At 42.2% G+C, this 27,845-nt stretch overlaps 1 protein-coding gene across 5 annotated transcripts; it reads right to left on the reverse strand.

Moving 5' to 3' along the window:
- On the reverse strand, window positions 1–27,605 carry LOC311257839 (serine/threonine-protein phosphatase 2A 55 kDa regulatory subunit B gamma isoform). Of its 5 annotated transcripts, none has more exons than XM_084353768.1 (11): window positions 27,457–27,605; window positions 23,900–24,054; window positions 23,158–23,492; window positions 11,831–11,928; window positions 11,401–11,566; window positions 10,513–10,625; window positions 9,636–9,813; window positions 8,761–8,925; window positions 7,416–7,585; window positions 3,106–3,197; window positions 1–2,082 (listed from the first exon to the last, which is right to left on the reverse strand). In XM_084353768.1, the coding sequence occupies exons 3-11, from the start codon at window positions 23,231–23,233 to the stop codon at window positions 1,788–1,790; spliced, it is 1,353 nt and encodes a 450-aa protein (XP_084209894.1). In that variant the 5' UTR covers window positions 23,234–23,492; window positions 23,900–24,054; window positions 27,457–27,605; the 3' UTR covers window positions 1–1,787. The 5 variants fall into 5 exon arrangements, with proteins under 5 accessions (XP_084209894.1, XP_084209893.1, XP_084209895.1 ...); XM_084353767.1 differs by having other exon boundaries at window positions 23,896–24,054; XM_084353769.1 differs by lacking the exons at window positions 23,900–24,054; window positions 27,457–27,605 and adding an exon at window positions 23,602–23,692.
- Window positions 27,606–27,845: the final 240 nt, after the last annotated feature.

Below are 27,845 nucleotides of genomic sequence, written 5' to 3' on the forward strand. Positions count from 1 at the left end.
TGCAATTTCGTTGAAATCTTTATTCAGAAAAAAAACATATTAACATTATTTATAACTGTCCATTTGACAATTTTGTCATCAACATACATTAACACAAAAATATGTGAATCAACATTAGTTTGGTCGGGACGTGGCAAAAAATTGACAGATTTTTTTTTTTTTTTCAAAAAAGAGAAAGGATAAAAATAAAAGAATAAATTGTTCTCTAAAAATAAAAGCTTCTGCACATCAGCAAAGTAATCAGTGAGGAAGGCTGGAGAGATTAGAGTACCATCTCTCTGCTGCAGCTTTGGAGGCAATCATCGATGCAGATGATCGAGTCCGCAGTCCGTTTATGGATGTTAAAAAAAACTAGACCTCATACATGTCAAAAACAGAGTTGATATATACAGACACCATTTAGGCCCTTTGATTTTTTGTTTTTTTTGTTTTTTTTGTGTGTGTTTTTTCTTTTAGAGAACAACATTAATGAAAACATTCCCCATTCTTCTTGGTTCTCAGTTTCAGTCGAGTAGAAACTGATTCTTGGACGGCTTCATTCAAAATGTACATGTAAGTGTATGAACCGAACACTGGTAAACATGCTTCAGTGCCCGAAGACACAAATAAAGGTAGGAGAGCTCGGTCATCTATGGTTACTCGTGCTGCACGGGGGCCCCGGGGCCGCTGAAGCCTTTGTACAGCTGGGTCTAAATGGTTAAGAAGGCAGCCAAGTCAGTCAGTCAGTCAATTTATAAACACCTAGGCTAAATTGGTTTTACATGCAGCATCTTTTTGCTTGATTGTTGAAATAATTTTAATCTTTTTTTCTCTTTTTTTGCTCGATTTGAGTTGTATTTAATGGCAAAGTAGCACACGACGCAGCCCCAGATGGGAAGCAGAATCCACAATCTGAAAAGTTTCATCAGAGGAAACATTAATGACTGAAACACAGTGTGTGGAGCAGATATATGAGAGTGTGTCCTCATATTAGGCCGCGGTGTAGTTACCTATTAACGTCTGCTTCCATCTGCAGGACTGTGAACGTTTTGCCTCACTGAACACGGTCCAGCGGAGCTCAGAGGCGTCTGGGTGCACTTGGGTATAAGGAGAGGGTCCCGAGTTCATCCTTTCACATCACACATTATCATTTTAAATTGTCAGCGTCATCATAATTACCATCATTAACATCATTTCACAGGAAGTTACAAAAACAGAAGTGGGGTAGCTGATCTGAAATCAAACAAACAGCCAGTTACATAAATGGCCCATTTTTCATCGCTGGTTGACAACCACGAAGGGCTTTTTGTTACACAAAACAGTGGGCAAGGGATAAGAATAGGCTTTGCTCGAGCACACAAATACAGAAAGGAGAGGAGGAGGAGGAGGAGGTGGAGAAAGCAAAAGAGCCTGAAGAACAAAAAAAATAAAAAAATACAAACATGTAAACGTCTCTCCGGTCCAAGGGGAGCTTTATCCCCCTCAGAGGCTGAGCTGTAGCAATCAACACACCATCAAGCGCCATCCAGAGGTTAACAATCGGGAAATCCACAGTTCGGACAATTTTGCAATCCATAATCCATTGCGTAATCCAGCCTGTTCCCTTTCTAGCCCTTTCTAGGTCCTTTCAGTTCTGGGAGGCCGGGGAGGAGGTGAGGGAGTGTGAAAGAGTAGACCTAGATGTGTTTATCGTGTGTGAGGGTGTGTTAGGCATATTCCTGTGGGTATATGTCCGTAAATGTGTACATTCTGGCATAGTTGTGTGTTCAGGTGTAAACTCGTTTGTATCCACCGCTGACATCCTTTCATTAATGCATCTCAGAGTTGAGTTTGTCCTGGAAGATGTACAGGTTGTTGGTGGCGGCGATGGCGATGATGTTCTCGGTCGGGTGCCAGGCTGTGTGGAGGATCTTCTTGGTGAAGTCCAGGCTGTCCACGCTGATGTCGTCCTTCCGGCGCTTTCCTCCGGCGGCACAGACCCTGCGTGGCTTCAGGACGGCCCGGGGTTTGCTGCTCTCTCTCGACGCCTCCAGGGTCACGTCGCGCTTGGTGTTCCGGTCGAACATGCGGAAGAAGTTGTTGTAGGCGCCGGTCATGATCACGCTGAGAAGAGGAAGAGGAGAGAGGATTAGTTGCTGAAGACTTAAATTGTCTTTTCTCTCTGAAGTATTCAACTGGGGAGGACCTTCAGTGGCTCCGCTAGTCACTTTCTCAAAATTACAAAAAGACTTCTTAGCCATTGTAGTATCTGACCATGAAGATGGTTTCAGTTTGGCTCTGTTTTGAGATCTTAAAGATTCATTTGTGGTGCTCACAGGTGGTGCAAAGAGTATTCAGATCATTTACAGAAGTGAATGTAGCAGTAACACACTATAGAAAATATCAATGACAAGTAAAAGTGCTGCATTCACAGTTCTACTAAAGTAAAAGTACAAAAGTATCAGTAAAATGTACACAAAGTATATAAAATTGTACTAAAGTACAGTATTTGAGTGAATGTACTTGGCTATGTTCCATCAGTGACTCTCAAAAGTCTACTTGTAACAGTCCTTTTTCACGTTGGATAATCCAGAAAAATGCGATGTCAACAGGAACTACTTCTTTGGAATAAATACTTCCTCACAAAACTGTTCAAAGTTCAGTCTGTGGATTATCCACTCTGAGATATCGCTGCTGAATTTTCAAATGTAATATTTTTCATTGAGGGAAGTCTTCAAACGTGTGTCTCGTTTCAGCCGGGTGAGATTAGTAACAACAGGTGACATGATATTAAAGAGAGACAAAGTCCACATAGGAAGGAGGTTGTGATGATGGATAGGTGGGTCAAACACAGGCCTTTAACCAGGAGAGCAGGGGCTGAGCCTTTTTTTTTTCTACTTAGGAAACAATCATGTGTTTGTATGGAAATAGCACTGTTGGCTGCAGACACCTGGACGGTAATAGCATCTGCCGCACATTAAACAGTACCTAGTGCAAGTGTGGTGACGTCGACAGGAGGGAGGGGATTGCTTCCTGCAAAACTGACAGGAAGTTCGCTTAAACGACGACACACTTGTGTTACAAGTTCTCATCTTGGGACATTCACAAGCACAGAAATACACAAATACATGCAGAAACTCGAGGTACCTGTCCGAGCCGTTCCAGGCACACTCAAACTTGTCGAAGATGCAGTCGTTTTCGTAAAGGGAACACAACTTGCTGCGGAGGTAATCGTGAACCTGGAGGAGTAAACAGACAAACAAAGACGTATATGATTAAAAATGAGTCCACAAGTGCTTCACTCTCAGGTATTGACTCTCTAAATAAACTATAAATAGAAGAGTGAGCGGATGACACACACACACGACGCACAGACAAAACACATTAAATGTGGGCAAGTTGTAACAGAAACCTCCCTGAAGGCAGCTTTAATAAGACAACAACAGCGGCCCTGAGCAATACGAGGGCCAGGAGTACATTTTAATCTGAAATCCTTTTCCATATCAGTAAATCCATTAACATCTAAAACCCACCAAGGGCACGGTAATAGAGACACACATGTGAACGCACACACTCACACACATATTCACTGACTAATAACTCTTTTCCCCCCGAGCTTTTCCTTCGACCTGCCTGTGTCAGCACTGTGTCCGCCCGGTGATGCAAAGGCTTGAAATCTACACCATCCTCCAGCCGCCGCGCTCTGCATTAAGCCCCCCTGTTTTCACATTCTGCATAAAGTCAGCAGTCAACAGTCGCCTCGCGATCAATAAACGGTCAAGCTGAGGTCGGGCTCACAGCTGTACATCAAACCCGGTGACATTTAGGTTTTCCCCTATGGGTCTTCTCTGCTCGAGGTGAAATGATACAGTGTCAGCTGAAGTTGAATATACAGTCTGTTTTTGTTTTTTTCCAGTCGGCGTGATCTCCGGTTTAGAGTACAGCGTCTCATCCCTCGTGGGTATGTGCATATTTTCCATTGTGTGGAAATTTACCAAAATAAAAGCACTTTATCTCCGACATCCTTTCTCTCTCCTCAGTTTACTACTTTCTCATCCTCTTATTTACAAACTCTCCCCTCATTCTTCTCTCCTCTCATCACACCATCCTCACCCCTCTTCCCCTCTCCCTCCCTCCCTCCCTCCCTCCCCTTCCTCCCCTCTCCCTCCCTCTCCGTGCTGCATTGCAGATCTAGGTGTCGGGCGCTGTGTAAGGTATCCCTCCTTCCCGTTTTCACTTTATGAGTGGAGGCCCGGCAGCCTATAAATAGCTCCAGTGCGTCTTAGCCTCCCACTCCTGGCTGCCTCATGGGTCCTCACACGTCAGGAAAACACACACACACACACATGTTCACCCACACGCCCGCGGCAGGAATACTAAACACACACTGAAAGAAGGAGTTGATAAATACTTCTACTGCGCATAAAGGCATAAACAGGAGGTGGTGCGGCCTATTGTAAACACTAAGACGTGACACAAGAGACAAATTGAGTGTGGATGTGTGAAAAATAACAAGCAAAGCTCTTCTTATCAGCATAGTACTTTTTAAACAGCATGTCAAGCCCACTTAATCTCTATTGCACATAGAAGAACATGATAATTTAATGTATTAATCTGCCAAACACGCAGAGATGCATCTACAGATTACAGTCAGAAGTTAAAAGCTTAACACCCACAAATGTTTCTGGCGATTCTGCACATATGAGAAGAAGAAGAAGTGCATTCTCTGGCGTGAAATCAATGCAATCATTCTTAAAAGGTTTTGGGGAAAAAAATCTAATCATCAGTAAGTACGGTGATTCTGAGAGTAAACCATCCTCCCATGATTAATCTCCATCTCCAACTTTGCATATTTCCAGGATGACAAGACCCTCTTTCAGTAAAGGGACAGTTAGTCACCTAACAGTTTGGACAATGCAACAGTGACTTCAGTCACACTTACATCAACCAAGTGAACATTTACAAACAGTTCTTCCGTTAGAGGAAACTGTGAGCAGCGACACTGGACTGGAAGAGTAAATCCTGCACATAACAAACGTCGGAACTGTGCTGGATTGAATTCAGAGAAGCCAGTGGGGGACAGATTAAAGGAAAGGCCCACATAGTGTGTCTTATTTGTAAGGTGTCAGGTAGGGATGTGTGCAAGATTAGTTGCCTAGTCGACCCTCCCCTCACCAGACGGCACCCGAAATAGAAGTCTGGTTCTTTTAGTCTAGTCGACTTGTCAAAGTTGAAACTTCACTTTAAACGTCAGGAAATTAGTCGTGACAAACAACACTATTGTCGGGCCACCACAAGCCACAATAACAGCTTCAGTGCTGTTGAGAAAAGATTCTCCAAGTCTCTTGAACTCTACAGGAGGGATGAACACCATGAAATCAGAAGATTCACCCTGATTTTGTGATTTAATTATGGTGGTAGAGAGTCTAACACATTTAAAATGCAGCTTTTATTCTGTACAAAGCTTTATATATAAGGAGACTGTCATTTTTTATCTGCTCTTCTACAATCACTGAAGTACCGGAGCCAGACTGCGATAATGGCAGATCATTCTGAGGAACTGTAACACGAATGGAGAGCCTCATTTTCAGGACTGGATGACTGAATTAATGTCCAACAGGATGCGGGAAATATCTCCTCAGGGGATATATTTATTTCTTCTGAACTTAATTATTGTTTTTTGTAATGTTTTACAGTTTTATAACAACCCCTTGTGTTTCCGGCTGGGTATGGGCTGCAATGGGGAGGGGGGTTTGACTTGGTTTAAAATATAATGTGTCATCGCTGGGACTGATGTTTGTGTTGTTAAAAAAATGGTGGGTCCTTAAAGAAATTGAAGCATCTGCATTTGTTATGTCTTTCAGGTTTTTCCTTGAATTTGCCACCGACTAAAAGCAGACATGGACATTTTGACATAGACATAGACACCATAGACAAAGATCCCAAAAAGTGTTCACACATGAGGATGACTCAGTGATGACAGCGAGTGTCGGAGGTGTTAAAGGACAGAAGGCACTCTCGCCTCACGCTCTGCGGGACTGCTACGTGATCAAACTTTTATGGGAAACAATTCTGAACTATATGGAATACAGAGATATTTGTATTTCTTGTATTGTATCCCTTGGTTAAGTTTACTGTGTGACTTCTCTAATGTACCTGGACTGAAATACTGGAAACTATCTAATGTTTGGTCTTTGTGTCAGTGATCAGGTTGGTGCTTAGAGAATGAGTCCAAATGTGGCAGAATGAGAAAAACATCAAAGATGTAATGGAGATAATATCAAGATGGGGGACCGGGGAGCCGATCTTACAGCCTCGCTCCTTTTGTTCAAAAGAATGGCTCATCATACTTTTTTTTCTCTTTTCATCCTTAGAGGACGGCAGCTATTAGATTTACTTACCGAAATAATCACTAGAATAATGACAGGCTAAGATTTAGGGCAGATTTTGCATGTGTGGAGTAAGTTTAACAGCACGAAAGGACTTACAGACCTAATGTCAATGATGTGCATTGAAAACATTACACAAGGTGACGCCACGTTTCTCTGCTTTGTCAGGGAATTTATGAATTTGAATTTACCCTCTGTCTGAAATGTGTCAGTAAATAAAGTCACCTTGCTTGATTGGGTGAAATTAGAGGAGTTGGTTCGCTTCGATCATGCCAAAGAGTCATCGAAAAAACTTGTATCGTTCACAAAGGTAACATCACTAAAACATAATGTTATTATAAAGAAAAGGTGAATCAGGTCATTTATGTTTGTGTTGTCTTGGGATTAAACAATTAAAATAACAGACGTGGACAAATGAATTCAGCTACATTATATGAAACCTGAAAAACATAGCGAATATTATTTCTAATAGAGAACGAGCAACAGGTTTGTTTGTTTCTGTCAGTAGATTGTTGGTCTTCATGGACTTAAATTAAACGGTTTAAAAAACAAAAACACATGAGCTGGACTTTGCAACAGCAGCAGAAGCAGCATGTGGTGCTGACGTGAAGGTATCAGCAGAAAAATAATAAGACCAGCCAGGTTATAAAGTCTGTTGGCTATGATTGAATGCCAACAGCCAGCTGATGAAGCTGATGAAGTAAACTGCCAATAAACTGGGCAACCACAACGTCAATGTTCTGCTTCAACACACTGCAGAGTATTCGCAGTGTGCCAAGAGTAGTTAGTCGAATACAGGTATATACTGACTTTAATTTCCAGCTTCTACTGGGTTCAATTTGTAGAAACATCATTATATTAGACGATCATCGCCCTCTGGGAGACGAGTGGATTCAAAGGAAAATATGTTAATGCCTCCTCGCCGGCTGATCAGTTCACCTCGCTCAGAGTAAATTTGCTCATTGCCGGAGTCTCATCACAGCAGCTGAGCCTGAGAGAACATATTCATTCTTGTCTTCTTTTGTGTTTTAATGCTCTCTCGTGCTTTTCATGCGGTCTGAAACACACCTGGTAGGTCTCCAGGGGCTTGCTCTCCATGTTGAGGTCCCAGACTTTGGCGGTCAGGTAGTCTCTGGTGAGCAGGTAGCGACCGCTGTGGCTGAATTTGACGTCTGACACGGAGGAGATGATCTCTGAGAAGAAGGAGCGGGCGCTGGGATCCTCGGGCTCCTCGAACACTGGAGAGAGAGGGGGAGGAAGGGAAATGCCGTTAAGCCAGGTGGCACACAGAAACACAGTTGGATGTGTGTGTCTTTATGTCATGTGCAAAAAATAAGGAAATCTCTCAGACGAGCCTTCATGTTCACTATATGAGGCAGATCAAAAGTCTTCTATAAATAACAATACAAAGACAGAAAACTGGTAAACACTGTCATTTCTTATTGGATTTAACAAACAAAAACTAACTTGCTGCTTGTTTGGGCGCTCTATTGAACACAATTTGCAGTGTTCACTGCACTGGTGACTCATACTGGTAAGAGGTGTAAAATTCACAGGGAAACTGCAATTTCATCTTTGAAGTAAACATGAAAGCTGGGAAAGCATCAATCCAAGAAAATGTGGCATGAATAGATGTATTGTCCCTTCAGGTCAGCAAACTACTTTTGCTCTGTAGAAATGAAAGAATGAACCTCCAAAGGGAAGAAATGTTAATGGAAAATGGTGAAAAATGATACAAAAGAAACATTTTGTGGCCCTGAACTGTGAGGAAATCAAACTTCTTACACTTTGAGATGGGGATGCACGATATCGATTTTTTTCAGCCGATACGATGACTGATAATTGCCTGCTTCTCACGGCCGATTACCTCAAGATAACCGATGATTTCACACACTCATCACACTCGTCTCTGTGATTATTGGCAGATAGCAAACCAACTTTTAAGGTGCAAATAACCACCTGCTGTATCAGAGTTTATACACGCTTGTTAAATCGAAGACAGGAATTTTGCCGTCTCAGGATTTGCAGGTCTCAGCTAGTAAACTACAAATTTACTACTTAGTATTTTACATTTACAGTATATATACAGTGAAATCTATCTATCTATGAAAACTATTATTTGGATACACCTCAAATTGTACTCACTCATAGCCAGCCACCTACAGTAAATACGCCAGATTGTTTTCTTAAAGCTCGATGCATTATTCTCTGAGAAATCCACCTCTTATAAAAATCCATCTAAAACCTTGTGGTATTCTTTGAAAAATGCTCAGAAGCTAAATTTGCTCTCTCTGACTTATAGTTCATAGGTTAAAACAAGGAAAACTACCAGTATCTGACATTTTGACCTTTTGAGGAAAGAAAATAATAAGACATGTTAGTCTCCATCCCAGCTCTCAGCAGGTTTACTCACATTTTGAGTGTTTGTCGCACAGTGCTGCTTCTCTCATGTCACAGAGGCGCAGGGTGCCTTTGCTGCTGCTGTAGACAAACAGGTTACAGTGGTGGGGGTGGAACTCAGCCGCTGTGATCACCTCTGTCAGATCCTCCATGTTGGCTGGTTTGATGTCCACGATGTCTAAGAGAAAGCGTCGCTCAGGAAAGCAACAGAGACTCGACGCCCCAGGGCCGTCAGTTTGTTTTAGCTTGAACTGTTTTAACCTCATCAAGTGTACGCAATCATTCATACATTTTATTCACTAACTTACTCAATGAGAAACTGATTATATTGTGTTTTATTTCACGTAGAAACCCACTCAGTTCCAAAATAAAAGCATGTAAAAATGGATGTAAATGTATACACACCCAAACACACTGCAAATAATTTACAGAGGAAATAAAGCAAACTAATTTAAATATATCTTGGGGGGGATTGTTGGGAGTAAAGTAATTCCATATTCAGATAAATTGTAGTATTATAAATCCTGTCTGGGTCACGGATGTGACTGTACTGTGTCCTATTGAGCTGGATTAGAACCAGAAAGGAGCTGAAATATTTATGAAGCCTTTGAATTATTCATTAAGCTACATTTTCACTCCTCAAGAATAATATTCCCCTCCCCCAACACTGTGTGCCTTCTTGCATTTCTTTATACAACAAAGTGGGATTTGTTGGAATTTATTGAGTGTGTGTGTGGGCAGGGATTGATTACTGAGCATGTGTTAGACTCTATGTGTTAATATATGCAGGAATTATCTGTGTCCTCACACTTTCATAAGTCTATTCCTGCTTTTACATGCGTTTGTGCGCCTACACAACTTCTCCGCACTCAACTACACAGAGGATACTGAAGCTGCGGTCGGTGATGTCCAGATGCCAGAGGTTGATCCTCAGGTCATCGGCTGACATGTAGGTCTCGTAGTCGGAGTTGACGGAGATGGAGTTGACGTGGTAGGTGTGGGCGTTGGCGAACACTCGGCGCGGGCTCACCTCCACCATCAGGTCCATCGGCATCAACACCGGCACCTTGAAGAGAGCGTTTCAACATTAGAGGTGGTCAAGAAACAGACAGCGGATTCAATTTAAATCATTTGTATTGTATTATGAATTAATATTTAAAGAATTACTTCCTTTGACATCAATAATATATAATAGCTAGAGCCGCTCACTTGCTCGCTTGATAGTCGATCAAGAGCCAATTCAGTGCGTGACTTACAGCTCTTTTGGCTGCATTTTCATACCTTGACATTTGCATTTAATACATCATTTCACTGACAATGCGTGATTTACATTATTATACGCGGCTTAAATGTGTGTCCTCATTTGCATACAGCACAGTGGGAGACCCGGCGCCATACACATACATGCTCTCTACAGAGAAGGACGTGTTGAACTACTGTGGCTGCTGCGTCCAGATTAACAAGAATCCATCGCAAAATACAAACACTGATGCTTTGACTACTTTAGATCCAGTGCAGATGTCGTGTCACTCTTCTGCACAGCTGGAAATCGAGGCTTTCTCCGCCCCCACACACTCACGCATACACACATGTACGATTGTGCCAGTGACCCATTTTTGCACATGCAAACACATCTGTACCTACTGACCCAGTTATGCTGCACAACTAACTGCATGAATATGCCAGTGAGAGAAAGATTAAAAAATAGGGTAGATAGATAGATAGATAGATAGATAGATAGATAGATAGATAGATAGATAGATACCTGTAGGGAGGTGACGGTGGAGATGTCCTTGATGCGACCCTCCTCATCCTTCAGGTTGTATCCCTCCGGCCGTTTGTCTCTTTCACTCACCTTCCACAACTTAATGGTCTTATCTGTAGAAACAAACGGAGCCATTAAACAACCAGATAAGATCAGATATCATTTGAAAGCGTGACAAATGATTCTAAGGTACTTGTTCATACGCTCTGAGGTGAGGAAAGTTATCTGGAGAGCTCAGATTCGATGTGATTAAACACACCAGTGTAGGCTGAATCACCTCATCTCAAATTGATAAAGATGAAAGCCAAAAAATCTTTGCAAAAAGGGAGCTGTTTTAGACACTTAACTCAAAAGAAATGACTTAATAGACAAGATAATCCTCCACACTCCAATCTGTCAGCTTTGAAAGACCGCGTGGATCCTGAAACTCTAAATGAGCTAACAGCGGGGTTTTGTTTCATCAACACAGTCAAAGACAGAAAGGCTCTGTATTATATTGACAAAATGACAGCAAGGGTTGCAGCAGCATTACCCAACTGCTGAGGCAGGTCTTACATTTTTCATACCCTCAATCATAAATAATATAGTGCTTAAATAAATCAATAACAGGGCGCTCAGGGAAAATCTATACATCTTCCAATATAGCCATAAACTTAGAGCGTAAACTGATGACGGGACCTCTTATCCGGGGCAGACTAACTCATAATGCACTCTCTCTTTGAGGAAGGAAAATCTCGAATAGCAGTAACGTAATTTCAACTGCCCATTCCTGCCTTTTAAAAATCATTCAAGTAAAGTGTTTTGCCACAAAATATCATCCGAGCACATCACTGCTTCCACATCTTCCCTGTTCCTCTATGATGCGTGTATGTGTGGGAGGTCTCTCACCATTGGTGGAGAGGAGGAACTGTGCAGCGTTCTGCTGAGGCAGCCATCGGATCTTATTGATCTTCTCCTCGATCTCCAGACTCTTAAGGTAGTCGAACTCGGGTTCATGGCTCTGAAAGGTGCTGTAGACATTGTACTCTCCCTGGGAGAATGGCTCAATCTTGCTCTGTGGAAAGAAAAAAGGGAGGCATGTGGAAAAATGTACAAACTCAGGGCGTGAGCCAGCCTCCGTCTCCCTTGCTCATGTGAGGAAGTAGCATGGCACAGCTATAATGATACACTATCTGACACAGCAGGAGCATCAACTATTCATCATTCAATCTAGACTGTAGCTGGAGGGGAACGGTGTGCGTTCACCGCTGCTCTCAGAGCTGCAATGAGAAATGGTGTATTTGTGTGTATGAGTGTAAGTGCTGGCGTGTGTCTCTACCTCAGGTTCCCTCTGAAAGATGACCACTCGGCCCCCTTTGTCCCCTGTGGCCAGGAGCTCTCCGGTGTGGTTGAACTCAACAGTGGAGATGATATCAGCTGAGGAGGACATAGAGACGAAGATGGAGACAGAGGGGGGGGGAGAACAGAGAGAGAAAGAATACCCATTAGCTAATTGACCACACATCATCATTCATCTTCATAATCTGTTTATCTGGCTCTAAATTATTAAACCGAGGCAACAGTCAATGCATTAACATGTAAGTGGATTAAAATATGCAAATGAATGTGTAGAATAAAACAATATTTGATCAATTACACAAATATTCTGCAATTGTGTGTGAGCCTTCAGAGAAAATATACTATCAGCCCACACACACGCACACAAACAGCTGTTTCACAGGAGGCGCAGGTGTTTCAGCATGACATGTACACAATGACGCACACTATGACACTCCAGTACACAAGATTACAGTGTCACTGGAGTTCATTGTGTGTTTGTGTGTAGGTATAATCATGCACTCTATAATCTCTGTAGCATCTAAAAGCGTAAACACAACTCAGAGTGTAAATGCCGAGTGAATATCATTCCAATATCATCTTTCAGGGCAGCCATTTGCATATTTGCGACACTCGCTCTGTGTCATGAAACACCAACACAGTCTGACTGAGTGACAACACTATCAACGCTATTAATCCACTTAGCATTCACTGACTCAGTGCTTTCAGTGGACCTTCCTGCATCACCCAATATACAGAATGGGGAATGGAAAGCACTTTGCCGTCTAATGAAGGGCATGCAAGCGTCATATCTATGTAATCCCCTCCCTGTCCTTCTATACTGCTCCTGCTTTGCACTAGCCTCTGTACCGCTGTAGCTAAAGTCATCTAAGGTCATCTAAACCTTAAAGTTCAATCTAGCCGGATTAGTATGTGAGCCATTTTGCTAGTCTTGAATGCCACGTAACAAATAAATAAATAGAAAAATCCACCATCATAAAGTAGGCCCGTATTTTGACGTGCTTTGTCATCTTCAAACCGAGCAAACAATTGAGGAAGTGAACTGAGTGTTCAGCTCAGATGTGGGTTGGACTGTTTCCACACTTGTAAATACAAAGGCTGCGTTAAGGACAGACAGTTGCTGGTGATGCTGATCATGATGCTGTTGGCTTCGGTGACTGGCTGATGTTCAAAATGGACAAAATCAACCACAGGCACAAAAAAAACGCACAGATTCTCTAGCTTTCATTATCTTATTTTGTCCATTAATTCATACTGAATCATGATACAGCAAAACAGCTCAGCAGAGCAGTTGCTAGTGTGTGAGGCAGTATCTTTAAGACCAACCGAATCAGCTCACTACAGAACAAACAGCATCATCTGGCTATCGTGGCTATCATCTGACAACGATTTTGCTTCTTTATCTTTTTTTTCCCCAGCTACTGGCGACTTATGAAACAATCCGGTCAAAGACATCGTCTGTCAACTCCAACTCCATTCTCTCATCTCTAGATGCTAATTGGATTGTAAACAATGACCAGCACACAGAAGACAGAAAGTCTGAGCCTGTATATCAGACATTATTCAGATGTCTGCTGGCTACACCGGATGCTCCAAAACCATTGGGTAATGACCCCAGTAGATAAAACATAATCCGACAGTGGCCAATCAGTTTGAGACTGACTTTAGCCGGGCTAGTTTTTCCCCCCTCGTTCCTGTCTTTATGCTGACCTAAGCTAGCTGACTGCTGGTTGGGGCCACATATTTAGCTATAATCATATTTGGCAGTAACATTGCTGGAATGTAACTTGTGCATCTCACTAACATAGCATTGGTGATGGTGAACATAGGAAGATAAAAGCTACAAACTTTTTTTTGACTGAAAAGTACTCATTGCAAACCATAAAATTGATAAACATATTCCCACAACCTTTAGCTATTTACAGATTGTGTCTAAGGCAGTCAAGTAAAACTGCACGACCCACAGGTGTAATAATATGCTGCACTTTGACTGACCCACTGTTCTAGCCTCCAAACCAGTCATGCCTCATTGAGATTTTTTTAAAGTTCAAATCCGCCATTGCGCTACACCAAATAATCTTCAAAAATGTCATGGACTAGATTTAAACATAAGGCTCATTTCAGATGCTGTAACCCATGAAGTCTCTGACCAAGGAGTCCACTGAGCTCAGTTTTGATAGGAGGAGAACACGGTCCTCAATAAGCATTGACTGTAATAAAAATAGAGGGGGTTTATTGAGAGTCGGGGTGATTCAAAGCTGTAGCCTTGCCTATTTTGTGGTGGCCTTGAGAGAGGGAGGTTTTATGATGAAGGGGAGGCAGGGACTGCTCCTCAATCTCTACACCAACACAACCCTACACCTCGCCCTGTTACTCACACATTTGAGTACTGTATTACTGGTTGCCTCTCTCTCTCTATCATTTTTCCACTATTAACTGCACTGTGTCTTGATCCTTCAAACACACTGCAGTAGCTCCTTTATTCTCCAGTTTCAATTTCTGTCCTCTGTTCCAGGCTTTCTCTCGCTCTCTTGATCTCTCTCCCCCCACGCGTTCTTTTGTCATTTCTCATCTCGTGTTCCCCAGTTTCTCTCTTTTGCCCCATTTCGCTCTCTCACTTCCTTCTCGGTTGTCTATCCACATTCGGCTCACTCTCTTTCTCATCCCTCCCCCACGGCACTCTGCTGCCAGGCTGTAGGTTAGCGTGTACGTACTGGCGGTGATGCTGGTGGTGGAAGAATGGGAAGGATGGAGAGGGAGGTGGAGGGAAGAGGCGCCGGGGCGGAGGCGGTGCAGGGGTCTGTCGGTGAGCAGGGGTTGCCATGGTAACAGGCTGAGCCAACCAGTAGCAGCGGTACTCGTTAACGGTTAGCCGTATATGGCAGTGTGGTGAAGGAGGAAGTGGGATTCATCAATCCAATCCTCGCAGGAAGGAACGAGCGCGGTAAAATAATTATGCCGCTGCAGTTTTGTCCACTGGCAAACATTGCTGAAGTAATACCAGGAGATGGAGCGGCCGCTGAGGTCCAAATTGAGGATACGCAGATAATTAATGCATACACACACACACACATGATAGCACTCCCAAAAACAGGCCCCTGCACATGAAGTAAAATTCACAAACACTCGTACGCACACCAGGCAGCTTTGTAATGCACGCAGTCACGTAATGATGCACAGAGAATGTGCATGTGCTTGATGCTTTGTGTGTGTGTGTGCACATCCAACACAATTACTGATAACTGTGTCTCCACTCAAGTCGCACAGAGAAAGAGCTAAGCTAAGCAAAACCACAGGAGTGGCACACAATATAGCTGAATAAAATATGGAGCACACACTCTACTCTCTCATCCTCTGTCTGTTCTCAACCTGAAGCCTCTTCATCTTTCTGCAATGCTCTTTCCCTCACACACACAAACACACACAGAGAGAGAGAGAGAGAGAGAGAGAGAGCTCACACCCATCTGTCTCTCTGATGCTCTTTATTAGAAAAGCACTAAAGAAAAATAATCCTCTAGGAATACAAACAACCACTGCAGAAACAAGTATCACGAGTGCTGTGGCTCTCGTACAAGAGGAACCACTGGCCACTGTACTGATGTGTGTGTGTGTGTGTGTGTGTGTGTGTGTGTGTGTGTGTGTGTGTGTGTGTTTGTGTGACGCTCTGTTAGCTTGTCAAGCTGTAAGTCAGTGTCTTATAGTGTGGATGTGTGTGTGTGTGTGTGTGTGTGTGTGTGTGTGTGTGTGTGTGTGTGTTTGTGCTACAGTATAGCAAGCTAGCTGCGTCTGTCTCCCACAGACAGTCCATTAGCATCAGCAGGCCCGTCTGACTCATCGCCACACTGCAGGAGCTGGGGGAACACACTGTGACTGCAAGTGAATGCGCCCACGCATACAGTACATTTCAGCACAAAACAACACACCGACATGAATGAACCGAATGACACTGAGAAGTTTAAAAAAACATGCACAAGTGTAAAAACACCAAACACTGAAATGCACTGTGAGGTGTTGACAGCAGCTCATCATCAAAGAATGTTGTAGAGTTAATTTGTTGGTGAATACAGAAGAAAAGTTGCTGTTTTTTCTTTTTATGTCATTGCAAATTGAATGTATTGAAAACTTTGAAATGCTGATCAACCACAACAAGCGTTTTTAAGACCTTGGGCCTCTGTTTTTGAAAGGGGATATTTGCAAATCCAATGGTCCAAAAAATGTTTCATCAGGAAAATAATAAGTGGATTAATTGACAACCATAGTTTGTATTATTCTCATTAGGGTTATTTGTGTCAACAAAAGTAGTCAAAAAGACACTCTGGAGAGGAGATGAGATGTAAGATGAGATGATATATGAGATATGAGATGAAATATGATATGAGATGATATATGAGATATGACATATGAGATGAAAGACAGGAGATAAGACATGAGATATGAGATGAAAGACAGGAGATAAGACATGAGATATGAAATGATATATGAGATATAAGATGAGATATGAGATGATATATGAGATGATATGATATATGAGATGATATATGAGATATGAAATGAAATGAAATATGAGATATGAGATGAGATATGAAATGATATGATATATGAGATGATATATGAGATATGAAATGAAATATGATATATGAGATATGAGATGAAAGACAGGAGATATAAGAGATATAAGATGAGATATGAGATGAGATATGAGATATGAGATGAAATATGATATGAGATGATATATGAGATATGACATATGAGATGAAAGACAGGAGATAAGACATGAGATATGAGATGAAAGACAGGAGATAAGACATGAGATATGAAATGATATATGAGATATAAGATGAGATATGAGATGATATATGAGATGATATGATATATGAGATGATATATGAGATATGAAATGAAATGAAATATGAGATATGAGATGAGATATGAAATGATATGATATATGAGATGATATATGAGATATGAAATGAAATATGATATATGAGATATGAGATGAAAGACAGGAGATATAAGAGATATAAGATGAGATATGAGATGAGATATGAGATGGGATATGAGATGATATATGATATATGAGATGATATGAGATATGAGATGATATACAAGATATGAGATGATATACAAGATATGAGATGATATATGAGATATGAGATGATATACAAGATATGAGATGCGATATGAGATGATATATGAGATATGAGATGATATATGAGATATGAGATATGACAAAGGAGATGGGAAATGAGATGTTATATGAGGTATGAGATGATATATGAGATATGAGATGATATATGAGGTATGAGATGATATATGAGATATGACAAATGAGATGGGAAATGAGATGTTATATGAGGTATGAGATGATATATGAGATATGAGATGATATATGAGGTATGAGATGATGATATATGAGATGGGAAATGAGATGATATATGAGATATGAGATACAGTATGAGATATGAGATGAAAGAGAGGAGATAAGACATCGGATTTGAAATGATACATGAGATATTAGATGAAATATGAGAGGATATATGATATACGAGATGTGATATGAGATGAAAGAGAGGAGAGAAGATATGAGATCAAAGGACAGGAGGTCTATGGGATAGATGAGGCTGGTGGCGTAGGCTGAAGAAGGCGGATTTCCTGATTTCTTTTTGTGAAGACTACCACAGGGACATAGAGGGGGGCAGACGTCCTACAGCCCCAATTATAGATATCTTCGGTCTGGGCAAACACGGACCATTAAAGCCGAGCCAAAAACACACACTCCTTAAAAGCGAGGACAAGCCACCACTCAGCAGGAGACGTCTGTGCGTGTGTGTTGCCGAGTGTGTGTGCATGCTGCAGCTCAAGCACCCCGCATTTCCTGTGTGCGTGTGCACAAGTGTGTGTACTCAATTACCCTGTAGAGAAATAAATGGGTTGGAGGCAGAGAGGGAGAGGGGGGAGTGAAGGAGACGAGGGGAGAGACAGCCGGAGGGAGACGTTAAATTGATCCCTGTCCTGCAGTTTTGGAGTTATCTGGAAGAAAAAACTGGTGTATGTGTTTGTGTTAGAGGTGCACATGTGTGGAGAGGAGTGATTTAAGCCCAGCACAGCAGGGGATCTGCCATTTCTCCAAACACACATCGGCACAATGGAGCAGAGCTGGTGTGAGCCTAATGGTTATAGACACAAACAATTAGAATCACAAACCAAGCCAGCTTCAAACACACCTGTAATCCTGCTTCGTCTGGTGGTTGCAAAGACATCTTATAGCTGCATGAATTCTCACAGCTGTGATGTGTGATTCATTTTTGATCAAAATCAGTTTGTTTTCTGATAGATTTGTAACACTGTTGCATAAAAAAAAGATTAGGGACTTAGCTGGTTTACACCCAATTGAACCCCGGCGATACTGAAAACTGAGATTATGTGTCGACGCCGCATAAATACTCAAATGTAATCCCATATTCTGAGAGCTGTCGCCCCTTTCATTACACTTCCACTCTAATCTTTTTCGCGTGTAGAGCTGAAATGATTAGTTGGTCGACAAAATTCTATTTATATGTTATTCAATTGTTGTCTTTTTTGGCCAAAAATGCCTAAAAATCGCCATCTCATGTTAATCTTGGCTGGCTTTGTGTGTTTTTTATGACAGTAGACTCGGTTTTTGACTGATTTTCAGCCAAAACAATCAATTTCATTATTCTGGGACATTGTGACAGGCGTTCATCACTATTTTCAGACATTTTATAGATCCAAGATTAATCAATAAATTGAAAAAAAAATAATAAGGAGATGAGCTGATGATGAAAAGATCGTTAGTTATAACCCTGTGTTCGTGTGCATGGATGTGAGTGTCTGAGAGCGTCTTCTTCCTTATCAAATAGGAGCATAAGAATGATAGCTGTGCTTTGAAGGAGACGGGGTGTCATCTGGTCAAACTATTTAAAGAAATCAGTCACACACACTCACACACTCCACACTGAAACAGGCAGACTAGGACAAAAATAAAGAAGCAAGTACAAAAATAGAGACGCACAAAAAAGGATGAGGCAGACAGACAGAGACAAAGTGATGTTTAAGATATTTATAACACTCAGACTCACGTGAGAATTCACCTGATTCAACCTACTCGCACACATGGCACACACACACACTCACATCACAAATGCTCACACGCAGCAGCACACACATTAACTCTCACATCTCACAGTGGGGTCATGTGGCGCAACTGTGCGACACAGATATGACCTTAGGGATAGAAGAGGATAGAGCACACACCTTCAGTGTAAGAGGCAAACGGCTCGGGCTCCAGAGAAAGGGTAGTGATGTCGGAGCACAGCACCTGGATGGGGCTCAACATCCTGGGGGAGGACTCCAGGGTGGAGAGGGGTGGACGGGATGGGCGGAGCTCTTCAGGCTATAGCCAGGAGCAGCCCTGCAAGAGGAGCAAGGATGGAGGGGAGGGAAGGGAGGAAGGAGCAGAAGGGAAGGGAGGAAGTACCAGGGTGGGTGGGGTTAAGGGTAGGGACTGAGTTACTGCATCACCACATTTGGCCATGAGAACCCACCAGAGAGAAAATTTCTGATGGTGTACGTATGATCATTCTGTAACTACACAACATGATGTGTTCACATGTTGAGTTTGGCAGGAAGGCTAGCAGGTCATGCAGGATGGACAGAGATAGCTTGTGGGACAGAGTCTTAATATGTAGAAGTGGAGAGGCTCACACGTCCTCAGAGGTGACAATGATCAACAATTACAAAAGAGCAGTGAGAGCTGGTGAAAGCTCAATTAACTACACACAAGTATGATGACTCAAATTATTTCCATTACTGATTAGTCAATTTAACACAATGACATATACTCATCACGGGTTGAGAAAGAAATGTCTTTAAAGTTTGTTTGAGCAACAGTAAGAATACAGTTTGAAATCACCTAAATGAATACAAGCGAGTAAATGATAATGTCTGAGACGCTGCAATCAACAAATATATAGTATTTTTTAATCTTGATTGAGATTTCAGTGCATAAGACAGACAAATATCAAACAACAAAAAGTGGGGTCAGATTTTCAATTTGAGTGCTTATAGGTCTTTTTAGAGGAGTTTTGAATTGGTAACATATTGTACCTTGTCTCCACATGCTGCTGCTGAGTTGTCAGCCCGAAAGTGGAGCTGGAGTTTGAGTGGGCATTTATGCTGAAAAGCAGGATGTGGAATAAGCCAACTCCCACTGCTTTGCAGGGGAACTCACTAAGGACTTAAAATAATGGCAGAACGTGGACATTTCAGTTTTATGGTGGTATGATGTAATATCAATGATGCCAAAAATGCAATCATGTACAATAATTTGACCTTTTTGTGAGGCTTACATGAGTAATTGGTATTAGTCTACGCTGTCTTATTTCAGTTTATTTCCTGACGTGCCTTCTCTTCAGCCAAATCATGCTTGGTGAAGGCTCTAATGACGAATGTGATTCCCAACACTCCTTCAAAGCGACTTGGGAGGTGGTGCTTGAACTTTCCTACGAAGGAATGCTTGTTAAATTCCAACTGTTTTGAATGCAACAGTAAGCCCAGTTTTTATTTTGAATTTTAAATGTGTATGACAATTTCCCACTAAAACACGATAATTTTAAGCTTCTAGTCTGATAGTTGAATATTTACCATCCGGCAACGCTATTCGGGAGGTCAGGTTTGTTCAGGTCAGGCTTCTTTTACATTATTGTTTTGTTTAAGTTTAAGGAGGAGTCATTTGATGATGTGTAAACATTATGCAACTCTGTTTCTTATTGACTGAATGTTTGTTTGGCTAAATAAAAGATTAACCTTGTGTCCCCTGCCTTTGAGCATAACATACGTTGGCTTTCATGACATTCTTATTGTTTTTGCTTACTGTTTTCTTTACTGATACTTTTGTGTACAGTACGTTGTATACAGTACTGGCTGCTAGCATTATTTATGAAATGGAAGCAGTCTTAGAAAATGCATTTAAAAAACTGTCAATAATGTCCAAATCCAGATTTTTTATAATATGTATATTTGTTCTTAACATGTCCTCATAAACTCTTGAAGCTAATGCCTCTCCAGTTGGAGGTGAGGTGTAGCAAAGGGAGACACTGAGGAGGGCAAAAGGAGTGAGAGGACGGGAGTAAGAGATGGAGGGAAGAAGGGAGGGGAGGGGAGGTTAAGGTAGAGCTTCCCTGCCCTACAGGAGTTAAAGGGCAGGGGAATCCCCACGGGAAGAGCTACAGACACACTGTTATGTATGCACACGCACACACAGAAAACCCTTGCAGACACACACACATACATACACAGACCTGACAAACAAAAAGACACACGGTACACACTCAAAGACACAGACCTGCATGTGAAGGCAACACAGGACAAAAAATAAAAAATAAAGATGGAGACACACAGGAGCTAACACAACACACTCAAGCATAAAATGACATGCACCACCTCTCTGTCTGTCTACCACACACACATACAGAGGCACATTGTGTTTGAGCAGCCTTTAGAGCACTGTTGGATAATTGTTTGGCAGACGTGCCACTTCAGCACCGGGCAATGCTGCGAGTTGCATTAGAGGGCCGATTGGGGAAAGTGAGAGAGGGGGGAGGCAGTGGGGGATGGAAATGGGGAGGAGGACGGGGGATGGGGTGAACATGGAGGAAAGGTGGAGGGGGTTGGAGTGGATGTGGAAGAAGAGGCAGGTGATGGTTCATTTTGCTTTTTTGTGACAGGAAATCACCTCGTTTTTTGTTTGTTTTTTTCATTAGAGGAATTTTTGGTGAGGTTTTGATTGTTACAGCACAACTTACACTTCTTCCTCTTCTACCACAATCTATTTTCAGGCTGTCCATGTGTTGCACAGACCGACAGCGTTCAGTGGTGTGTCCACCTTGGTGTGAGCTCATCAGCAATTCAGCCCTGAACAATGTCAGTGTCTGCCTGAGATGTGTGGAATAATTAATACTGCCATTATTGGTGGGTGGAGACGACCTGTCAATCATATCGGCCAAGCATGAAAAGCAGCATGTTTATCATCACGGACTGTTGCTATGGCGATAATGGATGGTTGGTGATGGATGTTAAGACGGACTTTCTGCCACAGTAGCATCAAAGAAATCCTTTTCTGAAATGAGCAAAGATACATATTTGGTCATGGAAACACTGTACGTACAAGTAGAGAAGGACGCTCCCACACACGGAGACAAACAAAGACACACACGCAGATACTCTTCAATCTCTCACTCAGTGTGGACACACATTGCACAATCAACAGGCAGCGCTACAGGTCCCCCCTGAATACAGTACGTGCTTCTGTGTGAGGGAAATGATATTACAGGACAGACACAGGAAGCATAATTCCCTTTTTTCCGTCGTGATACGAGGATCACAAATGAGCTCACAACACGTTCATGACCCGCCGAATGATAATCCGCTGTTCTGGTGTTAGAGGCGTGGCGAACAATGAGCCGAGTGTAAGAAACAGATTGGGGACAGACAGACAGGAAAGCTAGTGTGCAGGTGAGATTAGTGGTGTAACTGAGATTAGGAGAAAAGGTGGTTATCCGGGGTTATAATCCATCTGTTTTATGAAACAAACCAAAGGAATTCACTGGTTTGCACGACTCGTGTGCTGCTGGACTTTGTAATATTCCCCTGCCTGAGAGTTTGGCTGTATAATACTCAAATTGACACCTGTTATATGCAAGTGGAGAAAGTAACAGTGACTCGATCACAATATGAGAGGTGACATGTCGTGCAATGAGTATGAAAGAACGTGTAGGAAATTTTGGCTGCTACAGAGAAAAAACAGTCTTCTTCCAGCACTCTGTCTCTGACACACACACACACACACACACACACACACACACAAACGTCCGGACACAGGCCAGATCAATTCTTCCCTGCGGTGTAAGAAAATAGCTGTGTTACACAAGGTAAGAAAGTAGTTACGAAAGCACAAATAATCAAAACAAAAACAGAATGAAAGGTGCAAGACACAAAGAAATAGAGAAAGTGAGGAAGGTGAAGTGGGAAACTTGCCTAAAAAGGGTTTTAGTTTTTCACCCTAGTTCATGTTGCCCTGTCTGCAACTCTGTCTGAGCACTGATCAACACGGAGCTTACAGAAGATTAGGAAGCCGTCCTGAGCTTGCTTTGCCTACCAGCATACACAAATTTTGTCACAAACACATACACTCCACAGAAGTCCAAAACATAGACACACACTCACATGTGGGCACACTTAAACACACACTTTGTAACACATAGACAGCTTCCTCTGTCCTCTTCTTACCTTCAGTCACATAATTGTGGTCGGGGAGGAAGCCGCGGTGGTTGAGCGTCGGGGTGGCGTCAGTGTCTTCGCCCATCGGCGGGGCTGGGGGGAGCGCCCGTCTCGGTGGGGCAGCGTGGTGGTGGCAGATCGGTGGTGGAGGGGGTGGTGGGGATGCCGGCCAGCACAGCGCCCATACTGCTGCCCGCCGACGCCTCCTCAGCACAGGGGCGCAGAGCCGGGCATCCTATCCTTAAATGAGGCAGAGGGGCAGGTAGGGAGGGAGTGGGCCGGTCCCGAAGGAGGGATGGGTGCGTGGAGGTCCGCACAACTGCTTCTGAGGCCCAGATGCAAACCTGCAGGAGGAAAATTATTATTACTGAGTTCAAAAACTGCCATGGACGAGCTTGATTTGTGCCTCACGAGAGCACACATCACTCGTGAGGCAAGAAAAATCCAGTGCACCTCGTGTCCACCCTGCAGCTGCTGAGTCCAGGTGTGGCCTGACCAATCCTACACTCTCACAAACACACACAACATACACAGCCCTGTGCTCTCAGAAATGGGTAAAGTCCCGACTTGTTAATGGATGCTCCAGGAGAAGAGAGGAGAGGAGGTGAAGAGGAGGAGGAGGAGAGTGGGGGGAGGGGAGAGAGGGATGAGCAGAGCCCCTGGTTGGTGTATCTGCAGTGCTGCTGCTCCTGCAGTAAACTCGCACGCATTGGACACACATATACAGTTGGATAAAAACACACTCACCTACACACTCGGCAGCTTGCAGGTCAGGTACTCCTCAGCGGATCCTCCATGAATAACGTCCGTCTCCTCCTCAGCAGCTAACTGTCTCTGTGGTTTCTCGGCAGTTCCAGTATGAGGAGGAAAACCCTACTGGCCCTGCGTTCTGCTGCAGTCTGCGCTCTGGCGTATGTATGAAAGGCAGAGTGAGAGGTAGAGAGAGGGGGAGGGAGAATGAGAGAGAGAGAGAGAGAGAGAGAGGGTGAGAGAGAGAGAGGGGATCTGTCTTGCTGCGCTGGTACGTGTGTGATGCATCAGAGTAGGCCCCGCCCACTCCTCGATGCAGCCAATCATCACAGAGCTGAGATCTGCCTGACCACTGACTGCAGGTGATTAAATATGATAGAGAAACAGAGAGGGATGGAGGAGTGGGAGGCAGAGCGGAAGTGGTTGAGTGTCTTATAAGGTTGTGACTAATGAGAGAGAGCATGAGACTGTTTCACTCGACTGAGTGCTGAGTATGAACCACAGTACAGTGACTACTACAGGATTCACCTGGAGACATTATCCAATTAGCACAGAGATGGCTAACACACTGCTGACACAAACACACACACACACACTTTTTAATACACAGCTGAGTCAAGGTCTGCAGGGAAGGGTAGGGCTGGGCAATGATTCAGTTACTATTTGTCATGTCGTGATGTGATCTTATCAAGTTATCATTTTACAAATTCAACCCTACTGCCAACAGTTGTTTAGCTTAGCTTATCTTAGCATAAAGACTGAAAACAGGGGGAAACAGCTAGCTGGGGTCTGTCCACTCCAAGGGTAACACATTTTGCCTATCAAAACCTAAAACCCTGTAATTAGCATGGCATATCTTGTTTGTTTAATCCATCTAAAAAAAACAAAAAAAAAACATAGACAACAAGTTGTGATTTTATGGGGGTTCATGCACAACAGAGTCTTGTTTGTCAGAGACTCAAAGGAAAGTCACTGAACCCGGCATGAAAAAGTATGGCACATAACCATCGGAAAATCTTCAGTTTGTAAACAGATTAAACAAACAAGATATATTTTTAATTAGTGAGCTTAGAGGTTCTGCAATTGTGTCACCTTTGGAACGAGCTAAACTAGCTTTTTCCCCGTTTCCACTACTTGTGCGTAGCCCTATTTATTAGCATTAGCCCTGATAAAGCAATATTTTCGTGGTTGTACAGGTGCAGCAAAAAGTCTGTGTCACATCACTTTGTAATATAAAGCTTCAAACAACTATCAACATGTTGTTTAAATGCTCTACACAAAAAAATGCCAAACATCTTCTTTGAAGCATCCATGTCGTTTATACATTACCACAAAAAAGCTTAACGAGCACAAGTTGGAAAAACTTACTGCACTGATCACCCACCACTACTTTATAGATGATCTTGCATTAATTTGCCATATTGCGATTTACTATATATCAATACCAGAAAATATTCTTATTAACATTAACATGAATATTTTACTGAGATCTACAAAAGGGACCAGAAATAACCACCTCCTGTAAGAGAAGTACTAATACTATGTCACACACCAACACACACACACACACAGGCGTAAGTCAGCGTGGCAGCAGAGAGTGAGGGGCTGCCAGTGACAGTTGGTGCCATCACTAGTGCTGGCTGTCTGCCACCAGGCTTTAAACCACCCCACAGCAGGGAACAAGAAGAGCTGTTTATCTGACTTACTCCAAGACTGCCAGCGTCGCCATCCCCCACCCGCTTCTCACCAATGATGGGCAATGCTCCACACTCCACTGCCATATCTGCCCTTCTAACTGCCCCCCACCAGCCTAACATCCACCACAAAGCTCCCCTAAGCCCACCCACTGTTCCCCCATATATAGCTACTGTTCTACCTGCCCATCTCCACCTATTCACCCCAACCATATGCCACCAAAATCCCCCTCTGGTTAAATCTATAAACCCATAAGGTTTGGTGTTTAGCTCTTACTCTCTGCCAAACCCAAATCAGAGAGGGAGAGGTGAGAAATACAAATGTTTTTATTGTTTTCAATATTGTTTGACATGCTTTTATATCTACTGGTATAAAAAAAGTGGATATAGCTATAGAGGCACATTTGGATATTATACATATGCAATAATCGAGGCATGTTATAGCCTCTTGCTCCATAAAGTAGCTAAAGTTGGTCCTTTTAAGACAATATGTCTTGTTTTTTGATTTTTTTCCAGCCAATACTGATCACCATTGATTACCCACTTCTCATGGCAGACAACGATTTGGCTCTACCCAAGTGCAGCATTTGACGTCATGAGTGCAACAAGATCGTGCTGCACTTCTTCTTCTTCTTCTTCTCTGTGTTTCTTGCTGCTATTGCTCCAACCTGCTGTATCGAAGTGTTTAGATGCTGTGCTTGTAAGGAGCCATTTGGCTTCAGATCATCAGGTCCATTTATCGGCTTTAATTTTAACTGAGACCAATATATAACCAATAATCTACTGCGCGTTTCCCAATATCAGGTCAATAAATTATCATGTATCACTACTTTTAAGTTTATTTTGTAATTTTAACAGTTCAATTTGTAGTTTAGTCAATGGAGTTTTAGTTAATTATATAAAAAAGTGATGACTAGGGGTGGACTGATTATTGGCGCAGATATTCATCATGTTTACAACGATAGGTATTAACGATTTTCTGTCAGATTGCAAATAAAATAAACAATTTAAAAAATGAAAAAGCTATGATCAATCATTTTCGTAATCCATTAAGCATTTAAGTAATGTATTAAGCACACATGTCATAAATAGCTGGTTCCACCCTCTCATATATGTATTTTTTTCTTTCTGTCATATCATTTTCAATTGAATGTCACTGTTTTGTACTCTTGTTGAGACAAAACAAGCCGTTTGAAGGCAAAAAGAATGGATGAATCAAAAATCATCTGCATCACGTAGATTTTCACTAAAACCACAGTATCACTAATATACAGTAACCAACCATAAAGAAGAAGAAGTTGACATATTAAGTCATTAAATCCCTTCTAAACAGTTGATGGCCCAGGTCCTGCTTTATTTCTTACAGTGTTTGGGAATAAAATAATTCCCAAACACTGGGGATATAATAAAGTATAATATGAAAAATGAAAAATGAAAACAATTTAGATATATCTCTTTATTATTTTATATAATAAAATAATAAAGAGATATATCTAAATTGTTTTCATTTTTTCACGTTCAACCAACATCTTTTTTTCCCCATTTGACAGTAGATGAACATCACCTGCTAATAGCTAGTAGCTAATGTCACTGATTAGCATTTAGCTAAGTACCACGTGTAGGAAATATTCAAGCCATAAAGAGCCAAATAGCTTCAGTTTGTAACACATAAATGAACAGAAAATATATGAATTAATATATGAATACAAACCTATATTAATAATATTTTGGCCATTTTAGAGCAGAATCCAAAACAGTCTTGCTATTTTAGCCTTATGCTATGGCTAACATGCTAGGAAACAGTTAATTAGCTGCTTAGCATTTAGCAAACAATGACATGGCGTTAAGTCCAATGTTCACTGACCTTTTAGCTCCGCTTATAATCCTACACCAACCCATGAGCAAGCCAAGGTTGTATGTCAAACTCTCTTGTTACCAGCTGTCTGTCTGTCTGTGTGTGACCTGGCAGGTGTGTAGCTGTTGGTTGTTAACGGCCGCCTGCTGCTGCTGGAATAAGGGCTGTTGATGAGTGAAGTGAGACTGACCCAAACAGCAAAATTGCAGGCTGTAAAAACAAATCAATAAGCTGAAACCGGTTCAAAAGCTCCATGGAGCCGGCGTGAGTCATGATGGAAGAGATGACGGTGATGATTTGTAATTTTTTTCCTCAAAAATAATTCAAATTAGCTGTTGTTTGTTAGAAATCTGAGACAGTCAGAGCACATAAAACCTGGGGAAAAGAAGCAAAACAAC

The sequence above is a fragment of the Pagrus pagrus genome, assembly GCF_965226575.1.
Source record: "Pagrus pagrus genome assembly, chromosome: 5".
NCBI classification, from domain to species: Eukaryota; Metazoa; Chordata; class Actinopteri; order Spariformes; family Sparidae; genus Pagrus; species Pagrus pagrus.